Raw genomic sequence first — 16820 nt, 5'->3', positions numbered from 1 at the left:
GTATCGAGAACCCGCAACGCCTCCGCAATGCCATATGATCGTACACACTTCTCTTTACCAGCACTCAAAGGCGTTCACTGATCCTGTGCCAACAATTGCCGCACTTTATTCACTTTATCCTCAAACGACTGCTCCTTATCAGTCCTGGAACGGGGAATCGAGTCAGCTAGCGCCAAGGCCAAATCAGGGAGTAGGAAGAGCAGAGAACAAACCTCGACCCAACCCGGATATCAGTCTGGATCCGAACGATACCCTGTTGGTGCAATAGCATATGCGCCTGACCAATGACCTGGTGGACCTTGTCCCAGGGACCCTCTATTCCAAGGCCCGATATCAGTGACCGCGCCAGTTGACCAGCTTCAGGATGAATGCAGGATTCCAGAACGTACCCAGTGTTGTACCAGCCGAGTGCATCACATATTTGAGTCCGGACTTTTCAATTAGGCGCTGGACATCTGCGATTTGGGAGGATACGGAAGGAGAGGAGGTCCCGATCTGTGATTTGAGAGTTCAAGGTCAGTATCTGTATGTATGCGCTGGTCGCCTTGAGCATCCGAGCGGATTAATGGGTTATGGAGTGGTTTGGGTGGATGGATGACGCACCGGAATCAAGCAGAAGTCTGCCGTGCAGTGAGGGGGAGTCGGGATGGATGCAATGTCTGCATATGCCATGATTTCGGTAGATTGAACGGGATTGTTTGCGCAGTCAATTCGTTGGTGAGGATTCAATTTTGCAAATGTGACTCGAAGCGATGAGATTTGACTGGGGTAAGGTAGGATCTTGAAGTCGAGATGCTTGATCGGAAACTCTCAAAAGAACGCGGGGTACAAACACAGCAGCGGCGGGGCACTATCCGTATAGTATCACAATTGTTCAGATTTTCAATCTGCTAAGTTTGCACCCAAACTTGCGATACTTGTGCTCGAGTTTACGCAGTTAGTCCCTCCCAATGACGACATCTGTTTCCAATCTTGCTACTATACATGATGCTGCAGCTACTGCTGCCTTGAGCCATTCTGCAACCACTTCTCATATACACCGCAGATGATATCACTTGATTCCTCCTTGCTACTGACGGACTGCCGCAGTGTAGCTGTACACTATCTCAAACTGTACATCTTCACTTTCCAGGCGTTATTATCGATTCAGACGAGAAGTGACAGACCCACGAATGCTCTGCTGCACCGAAGGACTTGACAGATGGAGCCATCGCCCAAGTACTCTAGGTTGGTACGTCGGCCATCCAGCCTTACTACCTTACCTTCCTTTCTTTTCCTTCCCCGGATTTTCCGAAAGGACCCAGTAGTTCCTCGTGCTGGTGGCTTTGCCAATTCGACAGACCGTGAGACGGGTATTCTACTTCATGCCTCTCAGGGAAGTCAAGGTGGATGATAAGGTTATGCGAGATGAAAAGGATGCCTTGGTATATCCCTTCAATTTGCGTCATCTTTCGAAGATGACTTGATTGAAAGCATTGGAGTAGAGAGGCACCGTGTCCTATGATTATTTCTGTGTTTGTTGTTCGTCCTGTCCTTTCCGCCTCTATTTGCTCGCTAGTGAGGCCCATTCCACGGTACACAGAGGGACCCCAGCAGGACCACTTTGAAACTGGATCGTGACCCCCTGGTCCGTCTGAGCCTTCGTCCTGTAAAGTTTTCCTTTTCAACTTCTCATATTACTTGCATGATCTTCCAGTCACTGTTACGCCATCGCATCAACTGACCACGCATCATTCTTCCTTCAGTGCGTTGGAGGTTGTCTGAGCGCATTAATAGGCGTCTGATGCGGCACTGACCGCCTATTTGTTAGAGCCGTGCATCGTTGTCGATTGTTCAGTGACAACGCTGTCGGCGTGCCCGACGCCCGAGGATTGAGCATCTGAGCGGCTGGACGGCTTATTATATTGTTTGAACCGTGTTGTGGTCTTCGATTGCCCTTTTCTCGTTTCAGAAATTATCTTAAAGAACTTGCAATTCTCCCCAGCAATACTCCGCTGTCGGATGCACTCAAGCTACTGACTTATTGAGCCGATCTTCAAACCGTTTCACACTACCCTGGCCGCCACCACCCTGATTGGGTGCAACCTGCCTAAGACTCGCAGGGTCAAGCGCCACAGACACCGCGAAGTTGGCAGCTCTGTCTGCATCGGCTATCAAACCAGGCGCAGACTCCTTGCTCTAATCCCACCCGGTCTAAACGGTATCGGGGTTGGGGTTCGTTTCCGGTGGATATCTACTAGTGACACTGTTGGCTACACACTTTCACGGTGTTAGGGTAGAATAGCAGATTCAGGCTGGCATAGATACCTCTAAGAGCCTCTTTACTTCGCCCTACTCTGCTGCCTCTCCGGGACCATAGCGTTCAGGCAGGCTCAGCGAAAGAAATAAATTGGGACAAATACGAACAACTTTGACTCTTTTCGATGCCTGTTCGGCGATGCTACAGCTTTGATGTCCTATCGTCAATTTGAAGTCTGCACTACCCTACTCGTTTCCGACTCACGTGCTTGACTTGTTTATATTAACCGTTAATCAACAGTGTGCAGGGAGGAAGGTCAACCCAGGATACTCGAACAACATTTTCGAGGGTTCCGCCGGAACTACTGGTCTTCCAAAAACCAATTCTCATCAGGAGACAATGGTTCATACACCGAGAGGGAGTACCATACATCGACTGGCCACTTGACGAATGACAAAACCCGCTTTTCTGGAGCTCCCCGCTGGAGCTCAACTCATATACCTCGCTGAAGGTGGAGCCAATATCATTTATCGTATTGCTTCAGCTCCCTCGCCCAGCCGCATCGGCCCCACGGACATTCATAGCGCTTCTGGGCCTCAATTGACAGTTCCTCCAGAATTCAAGGGGAAATTGCTTCGACTTAGAAAGGAAACAAAGGCAGAAATCTCGTACCAGGAGATTGCGCGTAATTTCGACAGAACTATCCGCCCATTATTCAGTCCTGAGGAACTGGTGGACCAGGAGCTTGTGTACCTTCCGAATGGACTTGTGCAGCGTTGCAATGAGCAATTAATCGCGGCGGAACGCAATGGCGAACGTCCCAAGAAGCGTCAAGGCGTGTATCTTTCGGTCACAGAGCCTTGTGGGCTTCTTGTTACGGATATGACGACTTATTGTGCCCCAGATACCGTGCTTGCGGAATTGAAACCCAAATGGCTCCTGCAGTCACCATCAGCGCCAGTTAATGCTCGGAGATGTCGCACGTGCGCGTTGTGGGACATGAAGAATCACCAGAGTCGGAGAGCAGGTGGGTCTGAAGAGCTCTCGTTTTGTCCGTTGGACCTGGTGTCCGACAAGTTTGAGAATGTCCTTCGCGCAGCCAAGTATGTCAAGGGCAGTGAGGACAAAACCAGGCTGGCAAGGATCCTCTATCGCAACCCTACATTGCAGAAGCTCTTGACGCATCAGAAGGCTATGCGTGATGTGGGGCTGCATGGACCATCGGCGCAGTCTCGAGAGCAGTCTCTTGCGATGACCCTGCGAGACTGCACGATGTTCATAAAGGTAGGCCACTCGACTCCCTCTATATCTGAGACGATTCACTAACGATTTTAGATTCCGCGTGACGAGCTAGGGCCAGTGGAAATCCGCCTTGGCGACTTGGACCTCAAAACTGGAGCTGGTGGTAAGGCACAGTACTGGCTCAATTTGGAAAGCCAGTTGATCGCAGAAGGCTGGTATCTGGGCAACAATACTGGCTTGTCCCCGAGTGAGTGCCTGCTGCAGCGTTCTTGGCCGTAATGTCATGCCTAGAGACCTTGCAGCCTCCCGACTACGCTCGCTTCTTCATTCAACTGCCAGCGTCGATTTACCATGGCACCATGCTCTAACAGCGTAGTCAACTTTTTAAACGTCTACATTTGATGATGACCTCGGACATATTCAGCTCTTTATTTTCGGTTATCAATCCCGTCATCTAATCCTGGCGACACCTTTCGGACATTATTATGGGCGGCTTTCGTTTGCATTTAATGTATATTAGAACACCTAAGATACCGTGGCTGCTACTTATGACACCTCATGTGCTTATTTTCATGTGCTTTGATAGTTTTGCATGAATGCTCAGTTGCCTCCTGCCAATGCCCTGACTAGTCCATAGTTAAGCTCAAGCCCGGGCATATGACGTCATTTATCCCCTGTCGACAGTCTCCCAATGGAGAAGGGTCTAGACCGTTATATCCGGAAGGGTCTAGACTGTAGCTTTGGATACAGTAGAAATCATTATTTCGATGGGGGGATTGCCTCAAGTGTCACAGTACAGATTAGGTGTCATTCGGGCTCATCACAGTCGTCGAAACTCAAGGACATCACCTTGTTGCGGAATCTACCTAGGCCCGTCAGCAGGATACAGGTCTACAAAGCTCAATACGCAGAGCACATATCAGATACAGATACAGCTTCAACAGACATGATTACAGCCTGCTGTCGTTGCAGAGATCATTGAAATAGGGATTCTATGTCTCTAGATCGCTATATCAGTATATTAATAAATGCCTTCGATCTGATCAGCCTCTGTTGAACTACCGGATAAAACCATTAATAATCCATTATTCCGTAATTCCGAGTTTAGTTCGATTTGATGACTACAGATTGTGTCAACATTATCCCACATGGTGTTGATACTTACTATATGCTAGCATACCCGACCCTCTATAGATATATAGCTGCCCCTCGACTGCGCGGAATTATCCTCCGTCCGCTTTATCCACAAGCACAAGCAAAAATACAGATACAAGATCATGGCATCCCCGCGACTCCTCGCTCGTTCCCCTTTATCTTCATTCCTTCGTCTCCCCATACAGACCACCAGCAAAGCAACCCTCATCCCATCCACTATATCAAGAGTACATAGATCCTTCACTTCTTCGCAGACCAAGGCGGCACCGCCCAAGATGTCCCACACAGACACGCTCATCGAGCTGGCCAAAGCCCGCCGCACAATCTACAAACTCGGCAAGAACAGCCCAGTTTCCGACTCCAAGATCGAAGAGGTCGTCAACGCAGCCATCCAGCACATCCCCAGCTCCTTCAACACCCAGTCCACGCGGCTGGTGGTACTTTTGCACGCCGAGCACGAGCGCCTCTGGGAAATTGTCATCGACACATTCATGCAGCTCGTCCAGAGCGGCGCTGTGCCCGAGTCCATATGGAAGAACCAGACCCTGCCTAAACTGCAGGGCATGAAGAATGGTGTCGGGACTGTATGTCTCTCCATCAGCAGTCTCCTAAAACGGATCCATTAAGCTAACCCACCACGCCATAGATCCTCTTTTACGAAGACCCAGCACACATCAAGCCCTTCTCCGAGAAATTCGCAACCTACAAGGAGCACTTCCAGCCCTGGGCGGAGCACTCGAATGCCATGCATCAGTACTTCCGTACGTTTTTCTCTCCGTGTCATCTGCGCTTGCGCTTGCGCATACTAATATCCACGAAAACAGTCTGGACAGCCCTCGAGTCTCTCGGTTTCAGCGCAAACCTCCAACACTACAATCCCCTCATCGACGGCCCCGTCGCCAAACAATGGGATATCTCCTCGGACTGGCGCCTCATCGCGCAACTCGTCTTCGGTAGCCCGGAGGGCGAACCAGGCGAAAAGTCCCAGAAGCCCATCGAAGAGCGGGTTAAGATCTTTGGCAAACTATAACTGACCTCATCCTTGTACCACTGCACTAGACACGATGTGAGTAGAATAGATTTAAATTAGAGATTATATATACAATCATACATATATACCCAGCATGAAGTCATCACTCGTCACTGGCCACACTGGACGTCAAACGTCAGGAGGCAATATGATCTATCCCCGCTGATATCCCTGTCCCGCCCACCTGGACGGCGGAAAGTTGTAGTCATCATACCCTTGGCCCGCATATCGACTCTGAGGAAAATCGTAAGTATCATACAGGTCTTGCTTGGCGGCTAGGACCCATCCGGCGTCTGATAATCGTTGACGGAGTGCTTTGAGACTCAGTATTCGCTTGAGTTTGGCCCGGAGGTCGCCCATGGTGAGTTGTATATAATTAATTGGAGGCGGCGGCGGAGGCCGTAGAAGTGTAGGATGCTGGGCGTTCAACGTGCGAGGTCCGATATTCAGTGGAGCAGGTAGAGGACGTTTTGAATAGAGAATCTTGTAGTTCCCCTGGAGGCTTTTATTTCTCAATCCAGAAATTCAAATTGAGACCTCGGTAAAATGTTTGGGTAGAAAAGAATGGTTCTCTACTTCGCCGCTGGTAATGTGACGGCCCAAGAAGGTGGTGACGCGAATGTGAAATCAGGAGAACTTGAACAACCATTTTGACCAGCTTCGAGCATTCTTTATATTTATATCTCTCTAAACGGCTCAGCAAGTCTAATAAACAAAATAAAATTACGTATTGCAAAACTTCTCCTGAGAGTGGCGAGAAAATTGTATCAAAAGCAGAAAATGCGAGGGTTTTCCGAGTTTGAGCCGAAGATCGATCGTTGTATGCATATATTAGACCTAACTACCTACTCCGTACAATAAGGGATAACTTAGTAAAGTCACCGTTCGCAACAAATGGTCAAACCAAGCAGTTCAACACAGCAGAACAATTAATTGCAAGAAAGCTCCAAATCAATCATTGGTCCCTGAAGAGGATATAAAGCAAGAAACGGCAATCAAAGGCGACAAGCACAATCTGACTACAAGGACTCGTGACTCAACGAGATGTTCGGTACCAAAATGCCTCCGGATCCCCCAAGCATTCTCCAACTGTGACCGCTGTCGTCGGATTAGCATATGTTAAGCGTAAATCACATTGTCAATAGTCACATACTTTGCAATCCTCTCGCGCGGATCTCCTCAAGCATTGCCCTTGTCAATGTATACACGGTTTGCTCATGCACATCGTGGGACAGGATGATGCTTCCGCCGGCGTTCAACTCGGTCCGGAACTTTTCAAAACTGCGGGAGATCAAATCGGGATGGTCATTCTCATAGTCCTTCGTGTCGATACTCGCGCTGATGACATGGTACCCTAGGTCACCCATGGCCGACAGCACTAGGCCATTGAAAGCGAGGAAAGGTGGCCTCATGTACGTCGGATAGAATCCTAGGACTTGCATAAAGGCATCTTCCAATTGGGTCATCTGCGCGACAATGGCAGGATAGTCCAACGAGGTGAGATAAGGATGGCCCCAGCTAAGAACAATTGTAAACTCCTGCAATTGATGATTGAACTGGTGGATACGTACGTATGCGAGCCAATCTGATGACCTTCGTCGAAAATACGCCGCACGACAGTCGCGTCACCATGAAAGCTCCCTTTGTTTTGGCCATTGAGGAAAAAGGTCGATCGCGCACTGTATGCACTAAGGAGTTCCAGGAGATCAGGAGTGTAGACGAATGGTCCGTCGTCGAATGTCAGAGCGACCGTGCCAGGAATGACGCATCTGTCCAAGATGGCTCCGAAGGGCACAGGGGAGTTTCGCTTTCCGATGGTCTCAATCAGAGGAGATGCCCAGCTTTCGCAAATAAGGTTTGAGGCAGAGACGAAAAGAACGAATATAGCCCAGCGGCGAGAGGAAACCATGATGACGACCGGCTGCTAAGCGAACGAGTAAGAATGAATAAAGAGTGTGAAATATTGATAGTGCTTCAGTAACTGGTATAGGTAAGGGTCTGGAGGTGTGGATAGGAAGATTGAGGAGAAAAGGATCGGCATTGGACACAGTAGACTCGGCGCAGAATATTTAAAGCCCTCTGCCTGCGATGGAAAAGGGAAGACGAGGAAGGCGTAGCTCAGGATAAGCAAGGCATGGCTGCTGCATCGTTGTGATGCTAGTACTTGCAAGCAGTTTGGGCGGAAAGAATATGGGAAGGAGGCGACGAGGACTTCTAAGGATGTTGAGACGCAGGCTCGTTCAAAGTTTTTGGGGGAGATGTCAGAGGATGCACTTTATGGACTATTAACACCTTCTTTTCGAACTGGAAGATTATGATGACATTAAAAAGGCCAAGTGCATGACTTTCGTAAATGATTCTCGAAAGTATATCTCTGTGAAGTCAGCATTTCATCAAGAAAGCTTTCAAGTTCATCTTCCGAATCCCAGCTACATCGCGCACCCACACATGACAAAGATTTTTATGAATACATTGATATAAAGGTAAGGAGCACCGAAGAAAGACTGACGACTTCCAATATTGGAACGAATCTAAAAGCGATCATGCTCTCTTGGTCTGCTTCTTCATAGAACGTCTCTGGCCCTTTTGCGATTCACGCTCGAGGAACTTGCGCTGCTCTTCGGCAGTCATGCCACGGAGGAGTCGCTCTCGCTCCTCCTTCTTGATCTTCTCAGCCGCCAGCCTGCGCTCCTCTGCCTTTTCTTCCTCGTCAGCGCGGCGAAGCTTCTTGATTTCTTCTTCACGGACGTGCTTGATCTTGCGCATCACCTCCGGGCGGAAATGAGCAGACGCAACGAGCTTGTCAGTAAAGCGAAGGAACTGGTTGAATAGTGGCATGGTGGCGGAATAACCAGACGCAGACGAGGGGAGAGAGATGGAATAATGAATGCGCTTCCGGGGTGTGGTCTCCTCGATCCTGGGAGTAGTATTAGTCTCGATGTTCCATTTTTTAACCAAGGAATGACTCACTTCAACGGCTTGTCGATGGGCTGGTCAGTGACAATGAAATATCTGAAAGAGTCACCAGCCTTCTCGATAGCCTGAATCAATTCAGGTGTGAGGAGAGTATCGGTGATTTCGGCACTTTCTGTCATAACGGTAACCCAGGATGGTAGCTTGGCATTGTCCTTGGTAAAAGCCATCGAGGCATCGTAGCGATCCTGGCGAAACTTGCGCATGTGGTTCTTGTGCACAACAGCCCAAATGAAGCCATCGTAGGCCGAGTTGTTCACCTTCAGGGAGGAAGTATCGTTGGCGGGTACGGGAACCAGATCCTTTTCCCTGCCATCAAAGGTGTAGGCGACTGCCTCGAATGTCTCGGTAGGAGCCTGCCAGCTGTCGAAGAAAAAGCTGAGAGCATAATCGGACCAGTAAATGATGGGGTTGTACCGCTTGGGCAACTTGATAGACATGTCAACGAAGGCGATGTTCTGTCTGCCGGTGGCATAGGAGATGAACTCCTGCGCAGACTTCTCCTTCAAGATGGACTCCGGGGAGATCGATTCCGCAGGAGCAGTATCGGCCACCCCGGTGGATTTGTGGACGCCATCGAATCCCACGACCGCGAACTCGCTCTTAAGAGCCGGCGCATGAGCCTGAGCCCATTCCCTGGCTCTCCGTCTATTCGTGCGCGTGCCCCAGAGATGAAATACAACAATCAGAAGGATCAATGGCATGACCATTGCTTCCTGCATGAAGTCCTTGGGAGAGGTCCGCTCCCAAACTCGGTACCATTTTGTGTAGGGAACGGCGGTGGCACCCTGGGTGTCGAGGGCAGGGACCGACGACGACCCCGCTATTATGGACGCAGGGGACGGCTCGGGAGCCTTCACAAAGTCGGCAAAATCTAGAAAAGCGACAAGAACAGGTCAGGAGAGCAATGACAATAGGAAGAATGGAGCAAATGATGCCTTCCCAGAACCATGGGGCAGCACTCACCATCCTCAACTTTGGCTGGATCTGACGGCTGAGAGCCGCCAAACATATTCTTGAGCATGCCGGCCATTGTGGAAGGAAGACCTGATCAACGGAGCCTTATCGTAACGTGGCAGAAGGGAGAGAGGCGAGGAAGCGAAGAGGGAGGGAAAGGGTTGGGGTCGATTTGACGTTCGCGATCGGAGCTGCGCTAAGGTGGTTTAGTGTGTGGAGCCGAACTCTGGGCAGCTCCATTGACATAACCCCGAGATAAGAGTGGTACCACGGTGAGTGACTAAAGCTTCGTCTAGACACACAAAGATTTGATATCAAGGGAGAAGATGGGGTGTGCTCGCGAAGTTTAGGATTTTAGTAGCAAACTAAGGAATTGTTGCCTGTAACATTGAGGCTTGAGTTAAACCAATTTCCATTCCACCATCCCATCCTATGCCGAATACCAACGGCTAGTCGCTACCACGTTAGATATAAAAAGAACAAAGAGAGATATGAAAGATAGAAAGCGAGTGAGTGGGCGAGACAGCAGAGACAGATATACAGTTCGGACAAAAGAGTGAGTGAGGAGTGGTATCCTGCGCAAAATACAAGAGACGCCGCATAGAAGACAAATATGGACGCCGAAGCCATTTAGAAATACAGTTCATCATACAAAAAGTCTAGAACCCGCTTCGAAAAAGAGACACCAAGATGAATAAAATAGTCGAAATAACCAGCAATTAAAGGTATTGTCGTATCGGTCATCAAGTTTCCAGACTCGCTGGATTTTGAGGCACAGGGCCATGGAAGGAAGAAGAGAAGAACAAGAGACTCATGAGAATCCAGAATAATATGGATCAATGGCCATAGGCCGGCGGAGGAGACTCTTCTTGGCTGTGGCGGTCCCAAAAGGGACCGCAGGCGTTGCTTGCCATGAATTTCTCGTCTCTCATGCGACGAGCAATCTCTCCGGCGAGTCTTTCAACCAAGGCCTGGTCGACAACCCCGCCGGTAGGACTGTCACTGATAAACGGAAGGATCGTGGAGGGTAGTTGTCGCGATGACCCTGCGGACGAACCAGCGGCCTGTTTCCCATTTTCAAGAACAGAGGCACCATTGGCGCGCATAGTGGCACGAGGCGTGGCGCTCGGGTCCTCGTCCTGAGTGGCCTGTCCGGCTGGGTTGGACGATGGTTTAGATTCTGCCGCATCGCGGATCATCTCTGATGCTATCTCACGCCGGAGCGCAGGCCGAGATATACTCATACGGTTTCGTTCGGGGATTGTAGGAAGGTGTAGATCACTATCCGGGGACAAGGGGGGCGTCACCGGATCATCTGTCAGTTCATCTAAGATGGGCAGAGGGGCTGAGCAGATGGAGGGAGCGCTGGTCGACTCGGTAAATGCGCTCTCATCGCTCACGCTTGGTGCGTCATCAGTAGTCTTCGGGCGACGCAGATCCACAACACGCTTCTTTCGCTTTCGAGCATGAGCCTTCGAATGACGGCCAGCCCCTAGACTCAAGCCATATCCGCTAAATGTGTGGGAAGGTGTCGAAGACCGACTCTGGCTCGAAACCATGCTGGCCGAATCTGGGAAGGACGACATACTGCCAATCTGGGACTGCGTTCTGGAAAGGACGGGACTGAAGGGTGACGTCACGCTTCCTGAGGCATCGGTTTGATCTGAAGGCGAGGTCCATGCGCGGTAAACCACCTCTCGAATGGAAGGGGTGAAAAGTGATAACGTTCGTTGAGAATCCGTAAGGGCAGCCAAGCGCAAAAGGTTTTTTTGAGAAAACAGTGAATGAGTTTCGACAGAGGAATCCAAGGAAAGCGATTCGATTTCTGACTCGTTCAAAGCGTTCCCGAGAGCGTCCACGGGATCCTGTGGTGGGCTGGCCAGAGGATCTTGACCAGGTCCTTCGCCATTTGCGCTTTCCGATTGAGTCTGCAATTCCTCCCCAGCTCGGTACTCCGGAACCCACAATCGAAGCGACAATCGATGTATGATAGCGGGCAACTCATCCATAAAGAGGATACGCAGCTGCGCTTCAATTTCCTTTTGCAAGAAATCGCGCACAAACGGGATAGAGTCAAATGTCGAAGAAACCTTGAGTGATTCGAGCGGGTCGTTTCGGAAAACCACGGTGATTCCTTTTTGTTTCGAGAAGACCAAGATGACAAAGCCGGATAATTTAAAATCGGAAAGAGTAATTTGAAGAGGTATTGTCAGAGGAGTACTGGAGAAAGTGTCAGCTCGTGCAGAGGCGACAGCAAAACCTATGCCACTTACGCTGCAGCCAGAGGTAGGGGCGTTGCAAAGGAGGGTCGTGTGACGAGATATGTATTCAGCGGATTCGCTTGGACTCGCGTTTTGAGAGTCAGAAATGTGTCTCCCGAATAGGACATCTTGAAGATGCCTCGAAACCGGTCCTCCGCCAGGTCTCCAATCTCCAAGATCTCCAGCTCTGGGGGGATGGAACCAAGGTTGAGCTCCGTTACGATAATATCGTCGACGATGATGGGCGGTTTCGGCGATTTATTGAGCGCAGCTGTTAATAAATCTTGCGCACGAGTGTAGAAACTCGCGTCCGCCATAAGCGGCGACCAGTTGAAGTTGAACGCCATAGCAAAGCATTGATTGAAGATGGAAGGGTTAACTGACGGAACCCACGGCGCGCTAAGAGAAAAAAAATATGTCCGTCCTTGGACGACGGGTAAGGCGTAAAGGGCCGTAGAGTAACTGAGGAATAGGATGGAATGGGAAAAGAAGAGATGAATAGAGGATGGGATGTGAGGAGTTGATGCGATGAAAGAGCCTTGAGGCTATGGGTTAATGCGAAAGGAAGAAGAGAGAGGAGTGAAAAAATGATGGTCGAAGCGAGGATTCCCGAGGTCGCATGGGTTCCCGGCGGTACAGTGGGTAAAGTACCCAGATGGCAAGTTGACTCGCGTGATCCACGCGACACCAGATGATGAGGTTCGACTTAATCAATGATCTTGAGGTTGCGACTTAGGTTTTACAATTAGCCCAGTTTAATGATTACTGAAAAGCGATAGAACTACAAATAAGGACTGATGGAGTTGATGTTGTTTTTGGCAACATAGTGGTTTGTTATCCGTATTCGTCTTACAATCTTCAAGGGGGCGGGAAGGAAAAATTGCGAAAATAGGAGCACAAAAACAAAAAATACGTCACTCTCAGTCAGCTTCTATAAGGCTCCTCATGCAAGTTGCCTCCATGATTACCTACATGGTTAGTGATATTATCCCTAGTGATAATGATATGCACAATTATGGAGTCTCTCAGGCATACTAAATTAATGGAGATCTCGCAGCAAGTAATAATGCAAGAATAATAGCATAATGACTCCATTTATCCCCATAGAACCCACCATCTTCTGTTCCGGACTACCCCGAGTTTTCCGTCCACATTCAAGATTTTGTATTCTCCATCCTTTCTGGCTGTGAGACTAGCCAGGTAGGTACACTACCAGTTATGCACTGTCTCCGTTCCGTTCGGACAGTCTTCAATGACAATAATACTCTTCCCGCACCTGCACCTCCTTGTTTCAATTAGTTAATCGAAGGTAGTTAACCATATTGTCAGCACTCGGCAGAGATCTGCCTCAATAATATTCAATGACTAGCCTCAGTCCAGACGGGTTCTGGAACGACTGGCTGGCAGCCAACGGGCCATAAGCAGTTGCAATCGTGCAGATCTTAAGACCACCGCTCTCCCCCCTGCATCGATTTCAGTCAACAAGGCCGTCCAAGTTACCCGTCATCAAACCTTCTTCACGATGGTGGTTTTGGAAGGTTTTGTATGGTGACAGGAGTGACAGAAAACATCAATGCAACCACGCCGTTGGACAGTTATGCTTCGGCTAAGAGCCTAAGATCGTCGGACGTCAGATTCCTTTCTCGCTGCTCTCGGGTCTCATTTACCCAAAAAGTGACGGAAACTGCTTGAGCCAGCCGTACTGCCATTTTTTCTCCGCGACCTCGCTCAATGATCTTGGCGGTGTCTGTTTGACAATGATAATCGAATGCTAGTGATATCTGCACTGATCAATGACCATAGCGTAAGCTGCCCATGGTATGCTTTCATCATGGCTATGTCCAATTTGAAGACTGTCTCCTGTGCTTTTCTCACACAATCTGACAGTCCACACATCCACTAAGGCGTGGCCTCGTACTATAGATGGCCCTGCATAGTTCTGCGTTGTGAATAAGAGTCCAAAACTCATTTATGTGGCATGCATATGTCCTTGCTCAAATGAATCTGATCTCGCGGATCGCGGACCGCGGACTTGCAATGAATAAGCTCTCTTCTTCTGTCCCAATTAGACGCGAGCAATGGGCATATCACCTTAGTGATGCACGTATCATGTATCCACTCAGATGGCTAAGGGTAGTAGTCTATATGACCCTTGTGAATTATTCCAACTCATCTCAACATTTTCACTCAGAGTACGATATATCTTCTATCCTTACGGAGTAGATCTGCGATATTGAGGAAAGGCCTTCGAGGTAACAGCGGGAATGTGTCTACTCGCAACTATCATCCGACTTGGTAGGACATAAGAGCACGAGAGCCCTGGATCAAGTCTGCAAGCCTTTATTTTAAACAGAATTGTCTGTCGAACAAGTTCCTGTCACAAAGGGGGTTGGGCATGAACCAACAATGAGAGAAGGGTTGGTATATACATCAAATCACGTGATTCTACAGGATGCCAAATTCACCTGGGCAACTCCCTCACTAGTCCTGTTCTGGAAATACATCAATAGCCCTGACGTCCAAATTGTTCTCCTATGAATACCAGAATGAACGGCAAAATAAATCCCAATTAATGGCCAGTTTCCCTGAAAGACCACACACATACAATAACCCGACAATAATCCCACCTCACGATGCTGGTACCTCCCTCACCAACGACTGCGACCCACGCGACATCATGGGATTCGAAACCAACCTCGAAAGCACGCGGTGCACAAAGCAGAGTCTATGGAAAACGGAGAGTCGATGCGCCACGAGCAGTCTTTGAACAGGGCAGCCCAATAAAGTCTCTGGAAAAGGCGACAGAGAAATTAGTTCAGGATGCCGTGGACTGCATACAAGCGAAATTGGCTGAAGTTACATTGAACGAATCTCCTGTAGATTCGGAGAACGAGCAAGAACCTGCACAATCCTTGCATGAAGAAAATGAAGTGGAACATACGCCCACACCAAAACTCGAGCCGCTGGAGCCAGAAATCGCCCGTACTCCATCGCCAGTGCAAAATACACTGAAATTAGAGAAACGCTATGAGAGAATGGTAGAGGTCAGAATAACTCCGAGGAAGCTTCAGACAGTGCCTACGAGCGAGAAGAAGCATGAGAGCATTACACACAGCAAAGCTAGGAAGCCAAGGCAGAAGAAGTCCGCACAACGTCTGTCCTCGGGCTGCGTCCCCGACGAAAAAGTCAACGCGTATGTCCGCACCGTGCTTGACGAGGCTGTATCCCCGATTGCCGCTCAAGGTGTTCAGAAATTCAGCTCGTGGGCTGCTCGAGCGGGCAATGCGCTTGAGGTCGTGAAACTGGCTGAAGGGTCTTACGGAGAAGTATACAAGCTGCGTTTGAGAGAGGAAGTTTGCATGAAAGAAATGTCCAAGTCGAAGCTGGCGCGCTTAAGGGCCTACGGTGACGGAGTATTCAAAGTCGTTCCGTTACGAGCGCAGAGCGGCCCCGGTTCGAAAAAATTCACGAGCATTGAGGAAATCATTTCCGAGGTCAAAATGCTCAAATACTTGGATCCGATTCCAGGATTTGCTCGTTTTCGAGAAATCCACGTCGTTCAGGGTCGATTTCCGGACTCGTTCCAAGCTGCCTGGGACCATTATAAAAAGACAAAAGACGATTGCATGAATCCCAACCCTTCAAGTAAAAGGGCGTATCCCGATACACAGCTGTGGGCGATAGTGGAGATGGACGATGCCGGCTGTGAATTAGAGAAATTCTCCTGGTCCTCGATCTTTCAAATTTATGATATATTTTGGGGCGTTGCAATGGCGCTCGCCAGAGCGGAAGAATATGCATTGTTTGAGGTGAGTACCAACATAGTATACACCCAAACAGCCAATGGCTTACCGAGTTGAAGCACCGAGATCTTCACCTCGGCAACGTGTGCATCAAGACAACGCGTTCGGACGGTTGTATGGCACCTCCATCCGATATCGAAATAATGCGTCAATCATGGACTAGCGGCTTTGGCCTTAGCACATTGGAAACAACTATCATCGACTACTCTCTCTCACGCGCGGAGCTGCGGGCCAGTGATGATTCCAATGAGATTGTGGACATTGCTTCATCAGATCTCGATAAGAAGCAAATTTTCGATGCTATCGGCCGAGACGAGGACGAGATTCTGCTGAGAGACACGTATAGACAGTAAGACCAACCCTTTTGTAACGTATAATACGGCAATCATGATATTAACTTGATATTTAGTATGCGCGCGGAGGTATACACAGGAAATCCGGTCGCTACCGAAAAGACTCCCGATATTCCAGGCATCTGGGCGGAATACGCGCCTAGAACAAATCTCATTTGGCTATTGTTCATCCTTAAGAATCTTCTTAAGAATCACAAGAGCGAGCCCTCTCACCCGGCCGCAACAAGATCGCCCTTGGCCCCCTGCTCACCCAATAAAACTATCGAAACGAAGCAGGCGAAAAAATCCGGCGAGAAAGCTAAGAAGCCACTTCTTGGTCAAATACATGTCACAGAAGCAGATAAAAGAGTTTCTGACTTAAAGAAGTCACTCGAGGACAGACTAAAGTCCGTCTTAGACCTGCTAGATCTCGAGCGTGGCCATAAGGACATGTGCTGTGCTGCGGATCTAGTAGCTTACGCAATTGACTCGCAGTGGCTAAGCGAGGAGGACTTTTTCTGAATCTCATCATTGATACACCTGCATCTAGGAGGAGTCATTGGCTTATTTCGGAGTTAGTTACATTACAAGCATACAGGGTCATCGCAATGGTAGCATCTTGACCGGACGTCGTATTACTATATTTTTCCTTGGATCAGCCTACTCGCATCTGCACAGTCATCGCCAAATTTGAGCGTTCTATATTTTTTCATGATGTTCATCTTGGAGTGGAGGAAATGTTCATTTTAACTATTTAAGCCGCAATTCGAGGAACTGGCGCTATTTCATTCTTCAAATGCTAATAAACCCGTTCTTTCACGATGGCAC

The 16820-nt window shown here is 49.1% G+C and overlaps 8 protein-coding genes across 8 annotated transcripts; 3 read left to right on the top strand and 5 right to left on the bottom strand.

Moving 5' to 3' along the window:
• Window positions 1-74: 74 nt before the first annotated feature.
• Window positions 75-672, bottom strand: Aud_007345 (thiamine-binding protein; the record flags this gene model as incomplete). The annotated part of the gene is made up of 4 exons (XM_043292238.1): window positions 75-144; window positions 213-315; window positions 390-495; window positions 604-672. The coding sequence occupies 4 exons, from the start codon at window positions 670-672 to the stop codon at window positions 75-77; spliced, it is 348 nt and encodes a 115-aa protein (XP_043148173.1).
• Window positions 673-2689: 2017 nt separating this feature from the next.
• On the top strand, window positions 2690-3760 carry Aud_007344 (inositol-pentakisphosphate 2-kinase; the record flags this gene model as incomplete). Its single annotated transcript, XM_043292237.1, has 2 exons — window positions 2690-3523; window positions 3575-3760. The coding sequence occupies 2 exons, from the start codon at window positions 2690-2692 to the stop codon at window positions 3758-3760; spliced, it is 1020 nt and encodes a 339-aa protein (XP_043148172.1).
• Window positions 3761-4758: 998 nt separating this feature from the next.
• Window positions 4759-5666, top strand: Aud_007343 (nitroreductase family protein; the record flags this gene model as incomplete). The annotated part of the gene is made up of 3 exons (XM_043292236.1): window positions 4759-5220; window positions 5283-5397; window positions 5461-5666. The coding sequence occupies 3 exons, from the start codon at window positions 4759-4761 to the stop codon at window positions 5664-5666; spliced, it is 783 nt and encodes a 260-aa protein (XP_043148171.1).
• A 103-nt stretch (window positions 5667-5769) lies between these two features.
• On the bottom strand, window positions 5770-6026 carry Aud_007342 (uncharacterized protein; the record flags this gene model as incomplete). The annotated part of the gene is made up of 2 exons (XM_043292235.1): window positions 5770-5788; window positions 5851-6026. 2 exons carry the CDS (start codon window positions 6024-6026, stop codon window positions 5770-5772), a joined length of 195 nt encoding a protein of 64 aa, XP_043148170.1.
• A 676-nt stretch (window positions 6027-6702) lies between these two features.
• On the bottom strand, window positions 6703-7575 carry Aud_007341 (chitin deacetylase; the record flags this gene model as incomplete). The annotated part of the gene is made up of 3 exons (XM_043292234.1): window positions 6703-6764; window positions 6820-7184; window positions 7238-7575. 3 exons carry the CDS (start codon window positions 7573-7575, stop codon window positions 6703-6705), a joined length of 765 nt encoding a protein of 254 aa, XP_043148169.1.
• Window positions 7576-8207: 632 nt separating this feature from the next.
• Window positions 8208-9672, bottom strand: Aud_007340 (CCDC47 family protein; the record flags this gene model as incomplete). Its single annotated transcript, XM_043292233.1, has 3 exons — window positions 8208-8583; window positions 8637-9513; window positions 9606-9672. 3 exons carry the CDS (start codon window positions 9670-9672, stop codon window positions 8208-8210), a joined length of 1320 nt encoding a protein of 439 aa, XP_043148168.1.
• Window positions 9673-10432: 760 nt separating this feature from the next.
• On the bottom strand, window positions 10433-12204 carry Aud_007339 (MDM34 family protein; the record flags this gene model as incomplete). The annotated part of the gene is made up of 2 exons (XM_043292232.1): window positions 10433-11816; window positions 11870-12204. The coding sequence occupies 2 exons, from the start codon at window positions 12202-12204 to the stop codon at window positions 10433-10435; spliced, it is 1719 nt and encodes a 572-aa protein (XP_043148167.1).
• A 2286-nt stretch (window positions 12205-14490) lies between these two features.
• On the top strand, window positions 14491-16514 carry Aud_007338 (uncharacterized protein; the record flags this gene model as incomplete). Its single annotated transcript, XM_043292231.1, has 3 exons — window positions 14491-15666; window positions 15720-16009; window positions 16070-16514. The coding sequence occupies 3 exons, from the start codon at window positions 14491-14493 to the stop codon at window positions 16512-16514; spliced, it is 1911 nt and encodes a 636-aa protein (XP_043148166.1).
• Window positions 16515-16820: the final 306 nt, after the last annotated feature.

The sequence above is a fragment of the Aspergillus udagawae genome (assembly GCF_001078395.1).
Source record: "Aspergillus udagawae IFM 46973 DNA, scaffold_5, whole genome shotgun sequence".
NCBI classification, from domain to species: Eukaryota; Fungi; Ascomycota; class Eurotiomycetes; order Eurotiales; family Aspergillaceae; genus Aspergillus; species Aspergillus udagawae.
Note: the sequence above shows the minus strand (reverse complement) of the source record. Positions and strands in the feature narration are given on the sequence as shown.